Source organism: Pempheris klunzingeri, chromosome 6, assembly GCF_042242105.1.
Source record: "Pempheris klunzingeri isolate RE-2024b chromosome 6, fPemKlu1.hap1, whole genome shotgun sequence".
In the NCBI taxonomy this organism is placed as follows: domain Eukaryota; kingdom Metazoa; phylum Chordata; class Actinopteri; order Acropomatiformes; family Pempheridae; genus Pempheris; species Pempheris klunzingeri.
The window spans coordinates 26534785-26558722 of NC_092017.1; the positions used below are offsets into that span (position 1 = coordinate 26534785).

The 23938-nt window shown below is 47.0% G+C and overlaps 2 protein-coding genes across 2 annotated transcripts in view; both read left to right on the forward strand.

Moving 5' to 3' along the window:
• LOC139202740 (desmoplakin-A-like) overlaps nucleotides 1-23777 on the forward strand; it is a 37798-nt gene extending 14021 nt beyond the window's left edge. Inside the window, exons 24-27 of the mRNA XM_070832303.1 lie at nucleotides 250-2076; nucleotides 3444-3951; nucleotides 20695-21808; nucleotides 22364-23777. Of these exons, the coding sequence (XP_070688404.1) occupies nucleotides 250-2076; nucleotides 3444-3951; nucleotides 20695-21808; nucleotides 22364-23234 (4320 nt within the window). The 3' untranslated portion in view covers nucleotides 23235-23777. The remainder of the gene's footprint in view (nucleotides 1-249; nucleotides 2077-3443; nucleotides 3952-20694; nucleotides 21809-22363) is intronic.
• On the forward strand, nucleotides 4383-20557 carry LOC139202564 (epiplakin-like). The gene is made up of 3 exons (XM_070832092.1): nucleotides 4383-19892; nucleotides 20247-20431; nucleotides 20527-20557. The coding sequence occupies exons 1-3, from the start codon at nucleotides 4383-4385 to the stop codon at nucleotides 20555-20557; spliced, it is 15726 nt and encodes a 5241-aa protein (XP_070688193.1).
• Nucleotides 23778-23938: the final 161 nt, after the last annotated feature.

Here is a 23938-nt window from a genome sequence, read left to right on the forward strand (position 1 = left end):
AGCTCTAGAGCAGGCTTCAGTATTTGAAATTGTTTTGTTTTGCTGCCTTCGAACAGCCAAAAACTCAATAATGCAGGTTTAAAGAAGCCGTGAACATTTTGAGGATGAATAAGTTAAACCAATTCAAATCATTCATTCAAGTGCACTGTATTAAAGTGTTCGTTGTCATTACACAAGTACACTGAGATGTATTTGATTTAAGTTCTTAAAGCTACGTCTGCATTAATCTTTGCTTTGTCTTGCTCTCAGATTCGTAACACCAGGATTGACCTGTTAGAGGAAGAACTTCGTTTGCTGAGGGAGGACATGCAGGACCGCAACACCAAGAACCAATCTCTGGAAGAGGCTGTTGCCCGCTACCAGCTGGAGTTGTCCCAGTCGCAGGACCAGCTGCTGTCGATGGAGGAGGTGAAGCAGACCACCGTGCTGCAGTGCAGTGCCACCAAGGAGAGCCTAGACAGCACTCAGAGCCAGCTGGCAGACCTCAGTGACCAGGTGACACGTCTCAACTACTTGCTTGAGGAAGAAAAGAGGAAGAGGAGGCTGGCAGAGGAGCGCTACACTCAGCAGCAGGAGGAGTATGACTCTGTGCTGAGGAAGAGGCAGAAAGAGCTGGAGACTGTCAGCTGGTCCAAGATGGAGGTGGAGAAGAGTGTGGCAAGTAAGGAGCATGAGATTGAACAGCTGCAGCGGCAGCTTGCTGAGGAAGCAGCGAGGATCAAGGAGCTACAGAAGGAGATATCTAAGGTAAGGAGCATATGCAGTACGGAGATCAATAACATAAAGCTCAGCTACGAATCTCAGATCCACGCCAGCCACACAGACATCCAGAGGCTGGCAGCACAGAGGGAGGAGGATACAGCTGAACTCCAGCTGCAGTATGACAGGATGGAGGCAGAGAGGAGGATTCTGGAGGAGGAGCTCAGGATGCTCAGGATGTCTATTAGCAAGGCAGAGGAGCAAAGGAATAGGGCAGAGGAAGAATCTCACACTCAGCGTGCTGTCATCACAGAGGAAGGGCGCAGGAGGAGAGAGCTGGAAAGTAAGGTGGAGGCGCTGATGAGGCAGAGAGACGAGGAAAGCAATCAGTATACAGAAGAGCTGGCTGAAGTCATGAAGAGTCTAGAGGAGAAGAGTGAGGAGCTGGCCTATGTCAACCACAGTTTAGAGGAGGAGACCCGCAGAAGGACAACTATAGAGGAGGGGCAGGTTTTGTTTGAACAGACTTTGGCTCAGCTGCAGGTGAAGCTAACCAGTTCATCAACAGCTGTGACCCAGCTGGGGGAGTGTGAGGAGGAGCTTCAGAGGATACGTTTGGAGCTTGAGAGGGAGAGCAGGGAGCGAAGCAGAGTAGAACAGAACATGAGCAGGTTACAGGGACGCATGAAGGACCTTCAGGCTGTGAGAGATGGACTGGAGAGCCAAGTGGAGTTTCTGAGAAAGGCTAACCAAGAGGAAGTGGCCAAAAAAAGGCAGGTAGAAGCAGAGCTGGAAAAGATGACCATAGCCATGACTGAGTACAACAGCACCATTATCACACTACGCCAAAGCCAAGAACATGCCAGCACGTCAGGAAAGAGAGGTGAAGAAGAGCGTCTTAGGTTGCAGGAGGAGCTGGAAAGAAGCTTGAGACAAAACAAGACCTCTGCAGAGCACATGACACAGCTAAGCGCTGAGCTGAAGGCCCTGCAGCAACAACTCCTCCAAGAGCAGGCCAAAGTCAAAGAGGCAAACCACAGGAATGAGGGACTTTACAGAACCATAGAGGAGAGGAGTAAGACACTAAATGAGAACTCTGTTGAGCTTCAAAGGCTGCAGGAGATGACAGAAACCCAGACCAAAGAGAGGCTGAGGCTGGAGGAGGAACTAAGGGCAGCACGACATGATAAAGAGGAACTCCTGAGATCCAAACAGGGATGTCATGATGAGCTCTCCTCCCAGATTGCTGCCCTGGAGCTGCAGCTGCATGCTAGTGAGCGCAGCAATGTAGATTACAGCAACCTGCTCTCAGAGCTCTCCTCGGAGAGGGAGAAACTCAAGCTGGAGACTGAGAAAATTCAAAAGCAGGCCACCGAGGTACATAGAAGTATGGCACTGAGTCCTGAACTGCTCTCATCTTTCCAAATCAGAGTCTTAATTTGGATCAGTAAAGTAGCTGTCACCAAACCTTTGCCTGCATGCTGGAACACCTCTAGGTGCCTTTAGATGACTCCCACTTGGTAGCTCTGATTTGAACACATACACATGTATGTGTTGGAATAAACTTGCACGACATCATTTGCATGCAAACATCATCTGTGCCTCTCTGCCTGCCGACCTTCCAAATCCATTGTCTCCCTGCGTACACTGTGCAAAGATGTGCAGTCTGCATGCTTTTTTGCCTTTACTTCTTTTGCCCAGATGTTCAACACTGTCATAGAGATCATTACCACTCATCCTCTGGTCTAATACAGGTTGACTTTTGTTTATCAATTGTAGCATCGTAATGGTCTTTATGATCCTCACATTTTGCAAACTTGCTAAAACAGCACTGATGCACACTTAAAATAACCACAATCTACCTGTATTTAAGGCTTGCAATTTTAGACATGTCAGTCAAGATTGGCACCCATCCATTGGCATTATGCATTTGTGCTGTTTTGCAAATTTACATAATATGGACTTTCAATATTCCAATCTGTACAAAGTAGTAGTTGAATAGTTGTTCTGCTTATGTTGTAGTTGTAGTTGCAATAAGTGTCAAGTCTACAGGTTTGGGAAAGTTGATTTCACTTTGAAAATGAAAAATGAAAATTGAAAAATATATCTGGGTAGTTTTCTTTATGAATGACTGCTGTAACACTATGACCTATATCCTTCCTAGTCTTGTAAGACATTGTCTTATCGTGTTTTTCTGGAGGGAAACAGCAATTTGCATAATACATTTGAAAACTTGATATGCAAGTGTTAATTTGGAAGAACACACAGACTTGCTATTTGTATGTTTTGACTATCATCATATTTAACAACAGCTTTTGTTTTATTCAATTGTTATACATTTAGCAAAACACAGAAGCCAAAACAAGACCAGAAACACTGAATTTGTGAAATCACATCTTTTGCTCTTAATTAAGATGTGAGCCAAAATGTTGGACCTCCTTTCAGTATTCTGCTACTAGAAGAAAAATATAGCAAGTATTTGTGCTGTTCTCCTTGATAATAGACTTTAACATTAAAGTTTCCCAGCACAGATTTTTTATAGTAGCATGATAATTTCTGATTTTTCATTTTTCATTTCATTTTGATCCAAACCTGTTCTATCCAATTGTCAATGATTGTATGATTTTTTTTAATGTTGTAAAATACAGAAAATATATGTATGCGTCTGGATATACAGTAAATGTATCAATGTATCTCTGAGTTGACTAACTTTTTATCTTTCTGCTCCTTCTGTTTTTCTGCAGACAACAGTAACGATGCAATCCATTCAGTCCCAGCACAGTGAGATTGTGAAAGAGAGAGATGCTCTGTTACGGAAACTGCAATTGTCAGAAAAAGACCTAGATCGCCTCCAAAGGCTAGAGGAGGAACTCAGTCATATTAAATTGTCCCTAGAGACTGAGCGTCGCAATAAGCAACGTGTACAGGAGGAGAATGAGAGGGTGAAGAGAGACTTAGGTTACTGGAAGGACCAGTATGATAGTAAGCAGAGCCTGGTCAGGCAATATGACACGGACAAGGAACGTCTGGAGAGGGAAAAGAACTCTTTGAAGAGTGAGACAGACAGGCTGACGAGGGAACTCAGAGAGCGTGAGGAGACATATAAAAGTAGGCTGTCAGCAACCCAGAGAGAACTGCAAGAGGTGTCTGTTGTTAGACAAACCATGGAAACTGAGCTGAAGAGAGTTAAAGAGCCCCCAACATTAGATGCCTCCACTGTGATTTTTGATGGAGTCCGCAAGCCAGTCACAGCAAACCAGTTGCTTGACTGTGGTGTTTTGGACAAACCAACATTTAACCAGCTTCTGAAGGGGCATAAAACTGTCCCTGATGTGTCTGTTGACAAAAAGGTTAGTCTAAAAGGGACAGGCCCGATAGCTGGGGTGATAATTGAAGGTCTGAAAGGTCCAGGATCTACTTCTGGACCCCTATGCAAAATGACTCTCACAGAAGCCAAAAAAGAGAATCTCCTGCCACCAGATAGCGTTGACCTGCTACTGGATGCACAGGCTGCCACAGGCCACATTATTGACCCTAGGACTAATCAGAAGTTGACAGTTGAAGAGGCATGTAATCAAGGTGTTGTTGATGAAGAGGACAGAGAGAGGTTGCTAGCAGCAGAAGCTGCAGCTGTCGGATATAGTGGCCCTGGCACAAACAAACCCCTTTCAGCATTTCAGGCCATGAAGAAAGGACTAATTGACAAGGACACAACACTACGTCTGCTACAAGCCCAAGAGTCTGTGGGGGGCATCCTAGATCCTGCACTCAGTGTGTTCCTTCCCAAAGATAAAGCCATTGAGCGCAATCTAATTGATGATGATCTATACCGTGCTCTGAATCGAAGGCCTGAACTCTACCTAGACCCAGAAAGTGAGGAGGGTGTAACCTATATGACAATGAAGAGGAAATGTAAGGTAGAGCCACACACAGGCCTTCGGCTTCTTCCTATTGCTGCGAAAGTTGACCCTTCCAAACTTGTCTTTGATGGTGTTCGGAAACCTGTCACAGCCAAGCAACTGCTTGATTGTGGTGTCCTAGACAAGCCAACATTTAAAGATCTAGAAAGGGGTAAGAAAACTGTCCCAGAGGTATCTATAGACAAAAATGTTAATCTGAAGGGGACTGGGCCTATTGCTGGGGTAATAGTTGGGAATCCAGGCAAAATGTCTTTGACAGAAGCGAAGACACGGATGCTCCTGGCTGAAGACTGTGCAGATTTGCTACTGGAAGCACAGGCTGCCACTGGACACATCATTGACCCCAGAACCAATCAGAAGCTGACGGTAGAGGAAGCATGCTCCAGAGGGGTAGTGGATATCAAAGATCAAGACAAATTATTGGCAGCAGAGGCTGCTGCTGTGGGATACAAGGATCCTACCTCAGCCAAGCCAATCTCAGTGTTTGAGGCCATGAAAAAGGAAATAATTGACAGGACAACTGGGATACGCCTTCTGCAGGCTCAGGAGTCTGTGGGAGGCATTCTAGATCCCAATCTCAGTGTGTTCCTACCTAAAGACACGGCTATCAAGCGCAACATTTTGGATGAAAACCTCCATCAAGCTCTAAAGCAGAGTCCGAAGTGTTACCTTGACCCAGACACTGAGCAGGATGTCAGCTATGTAGCATTGAAGAAAAGATGCAAGACAGAGCCTCACACAGGGCTGCTGCTTTTGCCAATTACTGAAAAGCTAGACCCTTCCAAACTGATCTTTGATGGTGTGCGTAAGCCAGTTACAGCAAAGCAGTTGCTTGATTGTGGGGTCCTGGACAAACCAACATTCAAAGATCTAGAAAAGAGTAAGAAAACTGTCCCAGAGGTGTCTGTAGACAAAAATGTTAATCTGAAAGGGACTGGACCTATTGCTGGGGTGATAGTTGGGAGTCAAGGCAAAATGTCTTTGAGAGAAGCGAAGAAAAAGATGCTCCTGGCTGAAGACTGTGCAGATTTGCTCCTGGAAGCACAGGCTGCCACAGGCCACATCATTGACCCCAGAACCAATCAGAAGCTGACGGTAGAGGATGCATGCTCCAGAGGGGTAGTGGATATCAAAGATCGAGACAAGTTATTGGCAGCAGAGGCTGCTGCTGTGGGTTACAAGGATCCTACCACCGCCAAGCCAATCTCAGTGTTTGAGGCCACGAAAAAAGGAATAATTGATGGGATAACTGGGATGCGCCTTCTGCAAGCTCAGGAGTCTGTGGGAGGCATTCTAGATCCCAACCTCAGTGTGTTCCTACCTACAGACACAGCTATCAAGCGCAACCTTTTGGATGAAAACCTCCATCAAGCTCTAAAGCAGAGTCCCAAGTGTTACCTTGACCCAGACTCTGAGCAGGATGTCAGTTATGGGGCATTGAAGAAAAGATGCAAGACCGAGCCTCACACAGGTTTGCTGCTTTTGCCAATCCCTGAAAAGCTAGACCCTTCCAAACTGATCTTTGATGGTGTACGTAAGCCAGTTACGGCAAAGCAGTTGCTTGATTGTGGGGTCCTGGACAAACCAACATTTAACCAGCTAAGGAAAGGGGAAAAAACAGTACCAGAAGTGTCAGTGGATAAGAAGGTCTCTCTGAAGGGGACAGGGCCAATTGCTGCTGTGACAGCTGGACGTTTAGGGAAAATGTCTTTATCAGAGGCCAAGAAAAAGATGCTCATGCCCTCAGATAGTGCAGATTTGCTACTGGATGCCCAGGCTGCCACAGGTCACATCATTGACCCTAAAACCAATCAAAAGCTGACCGTAGAGGAAGCATGTGCAAGAGGAGTAGTGGACAATAGAGATCGAGACAAATTGTTAGCAGCAGAAGGTGCGGCTGTGGGGTACCCAGATCCAACCAAAGCTAAACCTCTGTCAGTGTTTGAGGCTATGAAGAAGGGACTAATTGACAGGACAACTGGGCTACGTCTGCTGCAGGCCCAGGAGTCTGCAGGGGGCATTTTAGATCCTGACCTCAGTGTGTTCCTACCCAAAGACACAGCTATCAAACGCAACCTTTTGGATGAGGATGTCTGTCAAGCTCTAAACAAGAGGCCTGAGTGTTACCTTGACCCAGACACTGAGCAGGATGCCAGCTATGGGGCTTTAATGAAACAATGCAAAACAGAGTCTCACACAGGCCTCATACTTCTACCAATCACTGAGAGGAAAGACCCTTCCAAACTGATCTTTGATGGTGTTCGTAAGCCAGTTACAGCAGAGCAGTTGCTTGATTGTGGGGTCCTAGACAAACCAATATTGAACCAACTAATGAAGGGGGAGAAAACTGTCACAGAGGTGTCTGTGGATAAGAAAGTCTCTCTGAAGGGGACAGGGCCAATTGCTGGTGTGACAGCTGGACCTTTAGGGAAAATGTCTTTATCAGAGGCCAAGAAAAAGATGCTCATGCCCTCAGATAGTGCAGATTTGCTCCTGGATGCCCAGGCTGCCACAGGCCACATCATTGACCCTAAAACCAATCAGAAGCTGACCGTAGAGGAGGCATGTGCAAGAGGAGTAGTGGACAATAAAGATCGAGAAAGACTGTTTGCAGCAGAGGGTGCTGCTGTGGGCTACCGGGATCCTAGCACAGCTAAACCTCTGTCAGTGTTTGAGGCTATGAAGAAAGGACTAATTGACAGGAAGACTGGTCTACGCCTGCTGCAGGCCCAGGAGTCTACAGGGGGCATTCTAGATCCCGACCTCAGTGTGTTCCTACCCAAAGACACAGCTATCAAGCGCAACATTTTGGATGAAAACCTCCATCAAGCTCTAAAGCAGAGTCCCGAGTGTTACCTTGACCCAGACACTGAGCAGGATGCCAGCTATGGTGCACTGAAGAAAAGATGCAAGACAGAGCCTCACACAGGCCTGCTCCTTTTGCCAATCACTGAAAAGCTAGACCCTTCCAAACTGATCTTTGATGGTGTGCGTAAGCCAGTTACAGCACAGCAGTTGCTTGATTGTGGGGTCCTGGACAAACCAACATTCAAAGATCTAGAAAAGAGTAAGAAAACTGTCCCAGAGGTATCTGTAGACAAAACTGTTAATCTGAAGGGGATTGGGCCTATTGCTGGGGTGATAGTTGGGAGTCAAGGCAAAATGTCTTTGACAGAAGCGAAGAAAAAGATGCTCCTGGCTGAAGACTGTGCAGATTTGCTCCTGGAAGCACAGGCTGCCACAGGCCACATCATTGACCCCAGAACCAATCAGAAGCTGACGGTAGAGGAAGCATGCTCCAGAGGGGTAGTGGATATCAAAGATCAAGACAAATTATTGGCAGCAGAGGCTGCTGCTGTGGGATACAAGGATCCTACCTCAGCCAAGCCAATCTCAGTGTTTGAGGCCATGAAAAAGGAAATAATTGACAGGACAACTGGGATACGCCTTCTGCAGGCTCAGGAGTCTGTGGGAGGCATTCTAGATCCCAATCTCAGTGTGTTCCTACCTAAAGACACGGCTATCAAGCGCAACATTTTGGATGAAAACCTCCATCAAGCTCTAAAGCAGAGTCCGAAGTGTTACCTTGACCCAGACTCTGAGCAGGATGTCAGTTATGGGGCATTGAGGAAAAGTTGCAAGACAGAGCCTCACACAGGTCTGCTGCTTTTGCCAATCCCTGAAAAGCTAGACCCTTCCAAACTAATCTTTGATGGTGTGCGTAAGCCAGTTACAGCAAAGCAGTTGCTTGATTGTGGGGTCCTGGACAAACCAACATTTAACCAGCTAAGGAAAGGGGAGAAAACAGTACCAGAAGTGTCAGTGGAAAAGAAGGTCTCTCTGAAGGGGACAGGGCCAATTGCTGGTGTGACAGCTGGACCTTTAGGGAAAATATCTTTATCAGAGGCCAAGAAAAAGATGCTCATGCCCGCAGATAGTGCAGATTTGCTCCTGGATGCCCAGGCTGCTACAGGTCACATCATTGACCCTAAAACCAATCAAAAGCTGACCGTAGAGGAAGCATGTGCAAAAGGAGTAGTGGACAATAGAGATCGAGATAAACTGTTAGCAGCAGAGGGTGCGGCTGTGGGCTACCCAGATCCGACCAAAGCTAAACCTCTGTCAGTGTTTGAGGCTATGAAGAAGGGACTAATTGACAGGACAACTGGGCTACGTCTGCTGCAGGCCCAGGAGTCTGCAGGGGGCATTTTAGATCCTGACCTCAGTGTGTTCCTACCCAAAGACACAGCTATCAAGCGCAACCTTTTGGATGAGGATGTCTGTCAAGCTCTAAACAAGAGGCCTGAGTGTTACCTGGACCCAGACACTGACGAGGATGCCAGCTATGGGGCTTTAATGAAACAATGCAAAACAGAGTCTCAAACAGGCCTCATACTTTTGCCAATCACTGAGAGGAAAGACCCTTCCAAACTAATTTTTGATGGTGTTCGTAAGCCAGTTACAGCAGAGCAGTTGCTTGATTGTGGGGTCCTAGACAAACCAACATTCAAAGATCTAGAAAAGAGTAAGAAAACTGTCCCAGAGGTATCTGTAGACAAAACTGTTAATCTGAAGGGGATTGGGCCTATTGCTGGGGTGATAGTTGGGAGTCAAGGCAAAATGTCTTTGACAGAAGCAAAGAAAAAGATGCTCCTGGCTGAAGACTGTGCAGATTTGCTACTGGAAGCACAGGCTGCCACTGGACACATCATTGACCCCAGAACCAATCAGAAGCTGACGGTAGAGGAAGCATGCTCCAGAGGGGTAGTGGATATCAAAGATCAAGACAAATTATTGGCAGCAGAGGCTGCTGCTGTGGGATACAAGGATCCTACCACCGCCAAGCCAATCTCAGTGTTTGAGGCCATGAAGAAGGGAATAATTGACAGCAAAACTGGGATACGCCTTCTGCAGGCCCAGGAGTCTGCAGGGGGCATTCTAGATCCCAATGTCAGCGTGTTCTTACCTAAAGACACAGCTATCAAGCGCAACCTTTTGGATGAAAACCTCCATCAAGCTCTAAAGCAGAGTCCCAAGTGTTACCTTGACCCAGACTCTGAGCAGGATGTCAGTTATGGGGCATTGAGGAAAAGTTGCAAGACAGAGCCTCACACAGGTCTGCTGCTTTTGCCAATCCCTGAAAAGCTAGACCCTTCCAAACTAATCTTTGATGGTGTGCGTAAGCCAGTTACAGCAAAGCAGTTGCTTGATTGTGGTGTCCTGGACAAACCAACATTTAACCAGCTAAGGAAAGGGGAAAAAACAGTACCAGAAGTGTCAGTGGAAAAGAAGGTCTCTCTGAAGGGGACAGGGCCAATTGCTGGTGTGACAGCTGGACCTTTAGGGAAAATGTCTTTATCAGAGGCCAAGAAAAAGATGCTCATGCCCTCAGATAGTGCAGATCTGCTCCTGGATGCCCAGGCTGCCACAGGCCACATCATTGACCCCAAAACCAATCAGAAGCTGACCGTAGAGGAAGCTTGTGCAAAAGGAGTGGTGGACAATAAAGATCGAGACAGACTGCTTGCAGCAGAAGGTGCTGCTGTTGGATACAAGGATTCTAGCGCAGCTAAACCTCTGTCAGTGTTTGAGGCTATGAAGAAAGGACTAATTGACAGGAAGACTGGGCTACGTCTGCTGCAGGCCCAGGAGTCTGCAGGGGGCATTCTAGATCCTGACCTCAGTGTGTTCCTACCCAAAGACACAGCTATCAAACGCAACCTTTTGGACAAGGATCTCTGTCAAGCTCTAAACAAGAGGCCTGAGTGTTACCTTGACCCAGACACGGAGCAGGATGCCAGCTATGGGGCTTTGAGGGAAAGATGCAAGACAGAGCCTCACACAGGCCTCATACTTCTACCAATCACTGAGAGGAAAGACCCTTCCAAACTGATCTTTGATGGTGTTCGTAAGCCAGTTACAGCAGAGCAGTTGCTTGATTGTGGGGTCCTGGACAAACCAACATTGAACCAACTAATGAAAGGGGAGAAAACAGTCCCAGAGGTGTCTGTGGAAAAGAAGGTCTCTCTGAAGGGGACAGGGCCAATTGCTGGTGTGACAGCTGGACGTTTAGGGAAAATGTCTTTATCAGAGGCCAAGAAAAAGATGCTCATGCCCTCAGATAGTGCAGATCTGCTCCTGGATGCCCAGGCTGCCACAGGCCACATCATTGACCCTAAAACCAATCAGAAGCTGACCGTAGAGGAGGCATGTGCCAGAGGGGTAGTGGACATTAAGGATCGAGACAGATTAATAGCATCAGAGGCTGCTGCTGTAGGATACAAGGATTCTAGTGCAGCCAAACCTCTGTCAGTGTTCGAGGCTATGAAGAAAGGACTAATTGACAGGAAGACTGGGCTACGTCTGCTGCAGGCCCAGGAGTCTGCAGGGGGCATTCTAGATCCTGACCTCAGTGTGTTCCTACCTAAAGACACAGCTATCAAACGCAAAATTTTGGATGAAAACCTCCATCAAGCTCTAAAGCAGAGTCCCGAGTGTTACCTTGACCCAGACACTGAGCAGGATGCCAGCTATGGCGCATTGAAGAAAAGATGCAAGACAGAGCCTCACACAGGCCTGCTACTTTTGCCAATCACTGAAAAGCTAGACCCTTCCAAACTGATCTTTGATGGTGTTCGTAAGCCAGTTACAGCACAGCAGTTGCTTGATTGTGGTGTTGTAGACAAACCAACATTCAAAGATCTAGAAAAGAGTAAGAAAACTGTCCCAGAGGTATCTGTAGACAAAAATGTTAATCTGAAAGGGACTGGGCCTATTGCTGGGGTGATAGTTGGGAGTCAAGGCAAAATGTCTTTGACAGAAGCGAAGAAAAAGATGCTCCTGGCTGAAGACTGTGCAGATTTGCTACTGGAAGCACAGGCTGCCACAGGCCACATCATTGACCCCAGAACCAATCAGAAGCTGACGGTAGAGGAAGCATGCTCCAGAGGGGTAGTGGATATCAAGGATCAAGACAAATTATTGACAGCAGAAGCTGCTGCTGTGGGATACAAGGATCCTACCACCGCCAAGCCAATCTCAGTGTTTGAGGCTATGAAGAAGGGAATAATTGACAAGACAACTGGGATACGCCTTCTGCAGGCCCAGGAGTCTGCAGGGGGCATTCTAGATCCCAATGTCAGCGTGTTCTTACCTAAAGACACAGCTATCAAGCGCAACCTTTTGGATGAAAACCTCCATCAAGCTCTAAAGCAGAGTCCCAAATGTTACCTTGACCCAGACACTGAGCAGGATGTCAGTTATGGGGCATTGAAGAAAAGATGCAAGACAGAGCCTCAGACAGGTCTGCTGCTTTTGCCAATCCCTGAAAAGCTAGACCCTTCCAAACTGATCTTTGATGGTGTGCGTAAGCCAGTTACAGCACAGCAGTTGCTTGATTGTGGGGTCCTGGACAAACCAACATTTAACCAGCTAAGGAAAGGGGAGAAAACTGTCCCAGAGGTGTCTGTGGAAAAGAAGGTCTCTCTAAAGGGGACAGGGCCCATTGCTGGTGTGACAGCTGGACGTTTAGGGAAAATGTCTTTATCAGAGGCCAAGAAAAAGATGCTCATGCCCGCAGATAGTGCAGATTTGCTCCTGGATGCCCAGGCTGCTACAGGTCACATCATTGACCCTAAAACCAATCAGAAGCTGACCGTAGAGGAGGCATGTGCAAAAGGAGTGGTGGACAATAAAGATCGAGACAGACTGCTTGCAGCAGAAGGTGCTGCTGTTGGATACAAGGATTCTAGCGCAGCCAAACCTCTTTCGGTGTTTGAGGCTATGAAGAAAGGACTAATTGACAGGAAGACTGGGTTATGTCTGCTGCAGGCCCAGGAATCTGCAGGGGGCATTCTAGATCCCGACCTCAGTGTGTTCCTACCCAAAGACACAGCTATTAAGCGCAACCTTTTGGACAAAGATGTCTGCCAAGCTCTAAACAATAGGCCTGAGTGTTACCTTGACCCAGACACTGAGCAAGATGTCAGCTATGTGGCTTTGCGGGAAAGATGCAAGAAAGAGCCTCACACAGGCCTCATACTTCTACCAATCACTGAGAGGAAAGACCCTTCCAAACTGATCTTTGATGGTGTTCGTAAGCCAGTTACAGCAGAGCAGTTGCTTGATTGTGGGGTCCTGGACAAACCAACATTGAACCAACTAATGAAGGGGGAGAAAACTGTCCCAGAGGTGTCTGTGGAAAAGAAGGTCTCTCTGAAGGGGACAGGGCCAATTGCTGGGGTGACAGCTGGACCTTTAGGGAAAATGTCTTTATCAGAGGCCAAGAAAAAGATGCTCATGCCCTCAGATAGTGCAGATTTGCTCCTGGATGCCCAGGCTGCTACAGGTCACATCATTGACCCTAAAACCAATCAGAAGCTGACCGTAGAGGAGGCATGTGCCAGAGGGGTGGTGGACATTAGGGATCGAGACAGATTAATTGCATCAGAGGCTGCTGCTGTAGGATACAAGGATTCTAGCACAGCCAAACCTCTGTCAGTGTTTGAGGCTATGAAGAAAGGACTAATTGACAGGAAGACTGGGCTACGTCTGCTGCAGGCCCAGGAGTCTGCAGGGGGCATTCTAGATCCTGACCTCAGTGTGTTCCTACCTAAAGACACAGCTATCAAGCGCAAAATTTTGGATGAAAACCTCCATCAAGCTCTAAAGCAGAGTCCCGAGTGTTACCTTGACCCAGACACTGACCAGGATGCCAGCTATGGAGCATTGAAGAAAAGATGCAAGACAGAGCCTCACACAGGCCTACTACTTTTGCCAATCACTGAAAAGCTAGACCCTTCCAAACTGATCTTTGATGGTGTTCGTAAGCCAGTTACAGCAGAGCAGTTGCTTGATTGTGGTGTTGTAGACGAACCAACATTCAAAGATCTAGAAAAGAGTGAGAAAACTGTCCCAGAGGTATCTGTAGACAAAACTGTTAATCTGAAAGGGACTGGGCCTATTGCTGGGGTGATAGTTGGGAGTCAAGGCAAAATGTCTTTGACAGAAGCGAAGAAAAAGATGCTCCTGGCTGAAGACTGTGCAGATTTGCTACTGGAAGCACAGGCTGCCACTGGCCACATCATTGACCCCAGAACCAATCAGAAGCTGACAGTAGAGGAAGCATGCTCCAGGGGAGTAGTGGATATCAAGGATCAAGACAAATTATTGACAGCAGAGGCTGCTGCTGTGGGATACAAGGATCCTACCACCGCCAAGCCAATCTCAGTGTTTGAGGCTATGAAGAAGGGAATAATTGACAGCAAAACTGGGATACGCCTTCTGCAGGCCCAGGAGTCTGCAGGGGGCATTCTAGATCCCAATATCAGCGTGTTCTTACCTAAAGACACAGCTATCAAGCGCAACCTTTTGGATGAAAACCTCCATCAAGCTCTAAAGCAGTGTCCCAAATGTTACCTTGACCCAGACTCTGAGCAGGATGTCAGCTATGGGGCATTGAAGAAACGTTGCAAGACAGAGCCTCAGACAGGTCTGCTGCTTTTGCCAATCCCTGAAAAGCTAGACCCTTCCAAACTAATCTTTGATGGTGTGCGTAAGCCAGTTACGGCAAAGCAGTTGCTTGATTGTGGTGTCCTGGACAAACCAACATTTAACCAGCTAAGGAAAGGGGAGAAAACAGTCCCAGAGGTGTCTGTGGAAAAGGAGGTCTCTCTGAAGGGGACAGGGCCAATTGCTGGTGTGACAGCTGGACCTTTAGGGAAAATGTCTTTATCAGAGGCCAAGAAAAAGATGCTCATGCCCGCAGATAGTGCAGATTTGCTCCTGGATGCCCAGGCTGCCACAGGCCACATCATTGACCCTAAAACCAATCAGAAGCTGACAGTAGCAGAGGCATGTGCCAGAGGGGTAGTGGACATTAAGGATCGAGACAGATTAATAGCATCAGAAGCTGCTGCTGTGGGATACAAGGATTCTAGCACAGCCAAACCTCTGTCAGTGTTTGAGGCTATGAAGAAAGGACTAATTGACAGGAAGACTGGGCTACGTCTGCTGCAGGCCCAGGAGTCTGCAGGGGGCATTCTAGATCCCGACCTCAGTGTGTTCCTACCCAAAGACACAGCCATCAAACATAACCTTTTGGACAAGGATCTCTGTCAAGCTCTAAACAAGAGGCCTGAGTGTTACCTTGACCCAGACACTGAGCAAGATGCCAGCTATGGGGCTTTGAGGGAAAGATGCAAGAAAGAGCCCCACACAGGCCTCATCCTTCTACCAATCACTGAGAGGAAAGACCCTTCCAAACTGATCTTTGATGGTGTTCGTAAGCCAGTTACAGCAGAGCAGTTGCTTGATTGTGGGGTCCTGGACAAACCAACATTGAACCAACTAATGAAGGGGGAGAAAACTGTCCCAGAGGTGTCTGTGGAAAAGAAGGTCTTTCTGAAGGGGACAGGGCCAATTGCTGGTGTGACAGCTGGACCTTCAGGGAAAATGTCTTTATCAGAGGCCAAGAAAAAGATGCTCATGCCCTCAGATAGTGCAGATCTGCTCCTGGATGCCCAGGCTGCCACAGGCCACATCATTGACCCTAAAACTAATCAGAAGCTGACCGTAGAGGAAGCGTGTGCAAAAGGAGTGGTGGACAATAAAGATAGAGACAGACTGCTTGCAGCAGAAGGTGCTGCTGTTGGATACAAGGATTCTAGCGCAGCCAAACCTCTGTCAGTGTTTGAGGCTATGAAGAAAGGACTAATTGACAGGAAGACTGGTCTACGCCTGCTGCAGGCCCAGGAGTCTGCAGGGGGCATTCTAGATCCCGACCTCAGTGTGTTCCTACCCAAAGACACAGCTATTAAGCGCAACCTTTTGGACAAGGATGTCTGTCAAGCTCTAAACAATAGGCCTGAGTGTTACCTTGACCCAGACACGGAGAAAGATGCCAGCTATGGGGCTTTGAGAGAAAAATGCAAGAAAGAGCCTCACACAGGCCTCATCCTTCTACCAATCACTGAGAAGAAAGACCCTTCCAAACTGATCTTTGATGGTGTTTGTAAGCCAGTTACAGCACAGCAGTTGCTTGATTGTGGGGTCCTGGACAAACCAACATTGAACCAACTAATGAAAGGGGAGAAAACAGTCCCAGAGGTGTCTGTGGAAAAGAAGGTCTTTCTGAAGGGGACAGGGCCAATTGCTGGTGTGACAGCTGGACGTTTAGGGAAAATGTCTTTATCAGAGGCCAAGAAAAAGATGCTCATGCCCTCAGATAGTGCAGATCTGCTTCTGGAAGCCCAGGCTGCCACAGGCCACATCATTGACCCTAAAACTAATCAGAAGCTGACCGTAGAGGAAGCGTGTGCAAAAGGAGTGGTGGACAATAAAGATAGAGACAGACTGCTTGCAGCAGAAGGTGCTGCTGTTGGATACAAGGATTCTAGCGCAGCCAAACCTCTGTCAGTGTTTGAGGCTATGAAGAAAGGACTAATTGACAGGAAGACTGGTCTACGCCTGCTGCAGGCCCAGGAGTCTGCAGGGGGCATTCTAGATCCCGACCTCAGTGTGTTCCTACCCAAAGACACAGCTATTAAGCGCAACCTTTTGGACAAGGATGTCTGTCAAGCTCTAAACAATAGGCCTGAGTGTTACCTTGACCCAGACACGGAGAAAGATGCCAGCTATGGGGCTTTGAGAGAAAAATGCAAGAAAGAGCCTCACACAGGCCTCATCCTTCTACCAATCACTGAGAAGAAAGACCCTTCCAAACTGATCTTTGATGGTGTTTGTAAGCCAGTTACAGCACAGCAGTTGCTTGATTGTGGGGTCCTGGACAAACCAACATTGAACCAACTAATGAAAGGGGAGAAAACAGTCCCAGAGGTGTCTGTGGAAAAGAAGGTCTTTCTGAAGGGGACAGGGCCAATTGCTGGTGTGACATCTGGACCTTTAGGGAAAATGTCTTTATCAGAAGCCAAGAAAAAGATGCTCATGCCCTCAGATAGTGCAGATCTGCTTCTGGAAGCCCAGGCTGCCACAGGCCACATCATTGACCCTAAAACTAATCAGAAGCTGACCGTAGAGGAAGCGTGTGCAAAAGGAGTGGTGGACAATAAAGATAGAGACAGACTGCTTGCAGCAGAAGGTGCTGCTGTTGGATACAAGGATTCTAGCGCAGCCAAACCTCTGTCAGTGTTTGAGGCTATGAAGAAAGGACTAATTGACAGGAAGACTGGTCTACGCCTGCTGCAGGCCCAGGAGTCTGCAGGGGGCATTCTAGATCCCGACCTCAGTGTGTTCCTACCCAAAGACACAGCTATTAAGCGCAACCTTTTGGACAAGGATGTCTGTCAAACTCTAAACAAGAGGCCTGAGTGTTACCTTGACCCAGACACTGAGAAAGATGCCAGCTATGGGGCTTTGAGAGAAAAATGCAAGAAAGAGCCTCACACAGGCCTCATCCTTCTACCAATCACTGAGAAGAAAGACCCTTCCAAACTGATCTTTGATGGTGTTTGTAAGCCAGTTACAGCACAGCAGTTGCTTGATTGTGGGGTCCTGGACAAACCAACATTGAACCAACTAATGAAAGGGGAGAAAACAATCACAGAGGTGTCTGTGGAAAAGAAGGTCTTTCTGAAGGGGACAGGGCCAATTGCTGGTGTGACATCTGGACCTTTAGGGAAAATGTCTTTATCAGAGGCCAAGAAAAAGATGCTCATGCCCTCAGATAGTGCAGATCTGCTTCTGGAAGCCCAGGCTGCCACAGGCCACATCATTGACCCTAAAACTAATCAGAAGCTGACCGTAGAGGAAGCGTGTGCAAAAGGAGTGGTGGACAATAAAGATAGAGACAGACTGCTTGCAGCAGAAGGTGCTGCTGTTGGATACAAGGATTCTAGCACAGCCAAACCTCTGTCAGTGTTTGAGGCAATGAGGAAGGGACTAATTGACAGGAAGACTGGGTTACGCCTGCTGCAGGCCCAGGAGTCTGCAGGGGGCATTCTAGATCCCGACCTCAGTGTGTTCCTACCCAAAGACACAGCTATTAAGCGCAACCTTTTGGACAAGGATCTCTGTCAAGCTCTAAACAAGAGGCCTGAGTGTTACCTAGACCCAGACACTGAGAAAGATGCCAGCTATGGGGCTCTGAGAGAAAAATGCAAGAAAGAGCCTCACACAGGCCTCATCCTTCTACCAATCACTGAGAGGAAAGACCCTTCCAAACTGATCTTTGATGGTGTTTGTAAGCCAGTTACAGCACAGCAGTTGCTTGATTGTGGGGTCCTGGACAAACCAACATTGAACCAACTAATGAAAGGGGAAAAAACAATCACAGAGGTGTCTGTGGAAAAGAAGATCTTTCTGAAGGGGACAGGGCCAATTGCTGGTGTGACAGCTGGACGTTTAGGGAAAATGTCTTTATCAGAGGCCAAGAAAAAGATGCTCATGCCCTCAGATAGTGCAGATTTGCTACTGGAAGCCCAGGCTGCCACAGGCCACATCATTGACCCCAAAACTAATCAGAAGCTGACCGTAGAGGAAGCTTGTGCAAAAGGAGTGGTGGACAATAAAGATAGAGACAGACTGCTTGCAGCAGAAGGTGCTGCTGTTGGATACAAGGATTCTAGTGCAGCCAAACCTCTGTCAGTGTTTGAGGCTATGAAGAAAGGACTAATTGACAGGAAGACTGGTCTACGTCTACTGCAGGCCCAGGAGTCTGCAGGGGGCATTCTAGATCCCGACCTCAGTGTGTTCTTACCCAAAGACACAGCTATGAAGCGCAACCTTTTGGACATGGATCTCTGTCAAGCTCTAAACAAGAGGCCTGAGTGTTACCTTGACCCAGACACTGAGAAAGATGCCAGCTATGGGGCTTTAGTGAAACAATGCAAAACAGAGTCTCAAACAGGCCTCATACTTCTACCAGTCACTGAGAGGAAAGACCCTTCCAAACTGATCTTTGATGGTGTTTGTAAGCCAGTTACAGCAGAGCAGTTGCTCGATTGTGGGGTCCTGGACAAACCAACATTGAACCAACTAATGAAAGGGGAGAAAACAATCACAGAGGTGTCTGTGGAAAAGAAGGTCTTTCTGAAGGGGACAGGGCCAATTGCTGGTGTGACAGCTGGACCTTTAGGGAAAATGTCTTTATCAGAGGCCAAGAAAAAGATGCTCATGCCCGCAGATAGTGCAGATTTGCTCCTGGATGCCCAGGCTGCTACAGGCCACATCATTGACCCTAAAACCAATCAGAAGCTGACCGTAGAGGAAGCTTGTGCAAAAGGAGTGGTGGACAATAAAGATAGAGACAGACTACTTGCAGCAGAAGGTGCTGCTGTTGGATACAAGGATTCTAGTGCAGCCAAACCTCTTTCAGTGTTTGAGGCTATGAAGAAAGGACTAATTGACAGGAAGACTGGTCTACGTCTGCTGCAGGCCCAGGAGTCTGCAGGGGGCATTCTAGATCCCAACCTCAGTGTGTTCTTACCCAAAGACACAGCTATGAAGCGCAACCTTTTGGACAAGGATGTCTGTCAAGCTCTAAACAATAGGCCTGAGTGTTACCTTAACCCACAAACTGAACAGGATGCCAGCTATGGGGCTTTAGTGAAACAATGCAAAACAGAGTCTCACACAGGCCTCATCCTTCTACCAATCACTGAGAGAAAAGACCCTTCCAAACTGATCTTTGATGGTGTTTGTAAGCCAGTTACAGCACAGCAGTTGCTTGATTGTGGGGTCCTGGACAAACCAACATTGAACCAACTAATGAAAGGGGAGAAAACAATCACAGAGGTGTCTGTGGAAAAGAAGGTCTTTCTGAAGGGGACAGGGCCAATTGCTGGTGTGACAGCTGGACGTTTAGGGAAAATGTCTTTATCAGAGGCCAAGAAAAAGATGCTCATGCCCTCAGATAGTGCAGATCTGCTTCTGGATGCCCAGGCTGCCACAGGCCACATCATTGACCCTAAAACCAATCAGAAGCTGACCGTAGAGGAAGCGTGTGCAAAAGGAGTGGTGGACAATAAAGATAGAGACAGACTGCTTGCAGCAGAAGGTGCTGCTGTTGGATACAAGGATTCTAGCGCAGCCAAACCTCTGTCAGTGTTTGAGGCTATGAAGAAAGGACTAATTGATAGGAAGACTGGTCTACGTCTGCTGCAGGCCCAGGAGTCTGCAGGGGGCATTCTAGATCCCGACCTCAGTGTGTTCCTACCCAAAGACACAGCTATGAAGCGCAACCTTTTGGACAAGGATCTCTGTCAAGCTCTAAACAAGAGGCCTGAGTGTTACCTTGACCCAGACACTGAGCATCAGGTCAGCTATGGGGCTTTGAGGGAAAGATGCAAGACAGAGCCTCACACAGGCCTGATACTTCTGCCAGTCTCTGAGAAAGCTGACCCTTCTAAACTCCTCTTTGATGGCGTCCGAAAGACAGTCACAGCACAGCAGTTGCTTGACTGCGGAGTTCTGGACAAACCAACATTTAACCAACTAATGAGGGGGGAGAAAACAGTCAAAGAGGTGTCTGTGGATAAGAAAGTATATTTGAATGGGACAGGGGCAATTGCTGGTGTTGCAGCTGGCCCCTTAGGGAAAATGTCCTTCACAGAGGCAAAGAAACAAAAAATGATGTCTTCTTACAGTGCTGACATGCTCCTTGTTGCTCAGGTAGCCACAGGTCACATCATTGACCCCAGAACTAATCAGAAACTGACAGTCAAAGAAGCATGTGCCAGAGGAGTAGTGGATAAGAAGGATGAATCGAAGTTGTTTGCAGCTGAGGCTGCCATTATAGGTTACAGAGACCCAAATACTGCCAAGCTCATGTCAGCTGGCCAGGCCATGAAGAAGGGGTTAATTGACAGAGATACAACTCTACGCATACTTCAGGCTCAAGAGTCTGTAGGGGGTATTTTGGACCCTGCCCTGGGTGTATTCCTACCCAAAGACATTGCCAGAGACCGGGATCTCATAGATGAGGACCTATACCAGGCACTGAATCAATATCCGGAGTGCTATCTGGACCCAGACACTCACGAAGCAACTACCTACATATCTCTGAAGAAAAGATGTAAGGCAGATCAAAGCACAGGTCTTTTGCTTCTCCCTGAACCAAAAACGCCATTAACAGTCCAGGGGCTTAGGGGCAAGGTGTCAGTCACAGATCTAGTGGATGCAAACCTTCTGAAACGGTCTGATATGGAGCAACTTAGGGAGGGCAGATTGACAAGTAAGGACATTGAAGACCATCTGCGCTCCTACCTGGGAGGTTCTAGCTGCATAGCAGGAGTTTATGATGAGGCCAGTGATAAGGTGATACCCATCTATCAGGCCATGAAAGATGGTCTGTTAAGACGTGGGACCACTCTGGAACTGCTTGAAGCCCAGGCTGCCTCAGGCTTTATAATTGATCCTGTCAACAACCTTAACTTGACTGTTGGTGATGCCTACAACAAAATGCTGTTTGGGCCAGAGTTTAAGGACAAACTACTATCCGCAGAGAGGGCAGTGACTGGTTACAAAGTACCTGGTACGGACGAGATAATCTCCCTCTTTCAGGCCATAGAGAGAGGTCTAGTAGAGAGGGGTCATGGCATCCGTCTGCTAGAGGCCCAGATTGCCAGTGGTGGTATCATTGATCCTGAACATGGCCATCGTATTGATGTGGAGGTAGCCTATAAGAGAGGTTATTTTGATGAGGGAATGAACGAGATCCTGACTGATAAGAGTGATGATACCAAGGGCTTCTTTGACCCTAACACAGAGGAAAATCTAACCTACCTGGACCTCAAGGAACGCTGTATCACAGATAACTCTACTGGCCTCATCCTTTTACCTATCATTGACACGAAAAAGCGAGAGTCTACTCTGAAGAACACTCTGAGGAAGAGGAGAGTGATAATTGTGGACCCAGAGACTAATAAAGAAATGACAGTACTTGAAGCATACAACAAAAGATATATCGATTATGACACCTTCTTTGAGCTGTCTGAACAGGAATGTGAGTGGGAAGAGATCACTATCACTGAGCCAGATGGTTCCGTGCGGTTTGTTATCAATGACAAGATGTCTGGAAAACAGTATGATATTACTGAACTGCTTGAAAAGCGAGTAATTGATCAATCAGATGTAGACAAATACAATTCGCATACCATCACCCTTACTCAATTTGCAGACATCATCACCAGCAAGTCCAAGCATGTATCATCATCATCATCAACCTCAAGACCATCAGCAGCCTTAGGTACATCCTCATTGACATCATCGTCAACTTCAAGACAATCAGCAACCTCAGGCACATCTTCAGTGACATCATCATCAACTTTAAGACAATCAGCAGCCTCAAGTACATCCACAGTGACATCATCAACTTTAAGACAATCAGAAGCCTCAAGTACATCCACAGTGGCATCATCAACTTTAAGACAATCAGCTGCTTCAGGTACATCCACAATGACATCATCAACTTTAAGACAACCAGCTGCTTCAGGTACATCCACAGTGACATCAACAACTTTAAGACAACCAGCTGCTTCAGGTACATCCACAGTGACATCAACAACTTTAAGACAACCAGCTGCTTCAGGTACATCCACAGTGACATCATCAACTTTAAGACAACCAGCTGCTTCAGGTACATCCACAGTGACATCAACAACTTTAAGACAACCAGCTGCTTTGGAAACATCCTCAGTGTTATCATCATCATCATCATCATCAGTCCTGTCTAGACCCTTATCACCTACTCTCACCAAGATGACCACAACAAGAACTACCACTGTCACAGAGCAAAGCTCCACAATCGGCAGTGTAACTCAAGACTTACCTGAATCGCTCAGGAGTATATCCAGCATATCTATCAGTCTGACCTCCCCTGTTGAAACAGTGTGTGAACAGGAACCAGTGGGTGCCATCTTTGACACTGATACTTTAGAGAAGATATCCATCACAGAGGCTCAAAATCGTGGTCTGGTGGATTCCATCACTGCCCAGAGACTGCTGGAGGCCCAGGCCTGCACTGGAGGAATCGTCAATCCCACAAATGGCCATAGGCTCGGCATCCAAGAGGCATCCCGCTTGGGCATAATAACTGACGCCATGGCCACTAAGCTCAAGCCTGCCCAGAAAGCCTACATTGGCTTTGAGGATGTAAAAGCCAAGAAGAAATTATCTGCTGCCAAAGCCATGAAGGAGATGTGGCTACCATATGAGGCAGGGCAGAGGTTCATGGAGTTCCAGTTTGTAACAGGGGGGCTTTATGACCCAGAAATGTGCTGTAGAAGAACCATACAAGATGCTTTAAAAATGAATTGGCTGGATGGGAGAGCAGCCCAGAAGCTCCAAGACGTGAAATACCACACTAAGAACCTGACGTGCCCCAAGAGCAAACTTAAGATCACCTATAAAGATGCTCTGGATAATTGCCTAATGGAGGAAAGCACTGGGGTGAGAATGCTCCAGGCATCATCTGTGTCCTCCAGAGGGATCAGCAGCCCTTACAATGTCTCCTCTGCCCCGGGATCCACCTCTGGCTCCAGGAGTGGCTCACGGCGAGGCTCCCGCAGGAGCAGCGTGGATTTTGGCTCCCCCTCCTCCTCAGTTGGTCACTACAGTCATTCTATCTTCACCACCTTCTCCTCCACATCTACCAAATAAATCAAGAAAATGTCCTGGACGAATCACAGCTAAATGAAAATGTGTTTGTTGTATGCGAGGAGAAAGACGATGCCCTTTGAAGATTATGTTCTGATACCTTTTGCATAGTTTTATATTTTAGCTTTGGTGTTGCTATGCTTTTGAAAATGCTGTAGTTCAAATGATCATGAAAATGAACACTATCAAGATATTTTTTTATTTGACTATTTGCAGCCATCGTAAGATATTTGGATTGGATTCTTGCAAACATATATTTCAAATATATTTCTTAAACTTTTCATGGAATGTAATTTCTTTTTTAGCTTTGCACTGGTAACATAATGGTTAAGTGTTTACATTTACATGACATCTAAAATGCCTGTTTTGTGAGGGAATGGAAGTAACGCTGGGTTACATATATTGGTTATGTTGGCTTTACAACTTTTTTTTTTTGTTTCCTTTTTTAATGAATCAGTTGTTAACCATTGTTTTCTTGTTTTCTGCTCACACTTTTGTAACCATTTCTCAGTATCTCAAAATAAAAGCTAACCTTTGGATTTGGAACCATGGATTCATGACTTCTCATTCCTGTGAAATCAATAGATTTTTGATTGCTACATGTAGGATATCACAGATGTTCCTCACTTTGTAGTTGCTATAACAGCCTGCAACCTGAGGGGAACAATAATTGTACCACGGTTTAAAAATATACTAATAAAATGCAA

Coding starts and splice junctions, on each gene's coding strand:
- LOC139202564 (XM_070832092.1), top strand. CDS start 4,383: ATGAAGAAAGGACTAATTGACAAGGACACAACACTACGTCTGCTACAA. Junction 19,893..20,246: donor ACCCAGACACTGAGCATCAG/GTCAGCTATGGG, acceptor CTTGTTGCTCAG/GTAGCCACAGGTCACATCAT. Junction 20,432..20,526: donor GGCCAGGCCATGAAGAAGGG/GTTAATTGACAG, acceptor TCCTACCCAAAG/ACATTGCCAGAGACCGGGAT.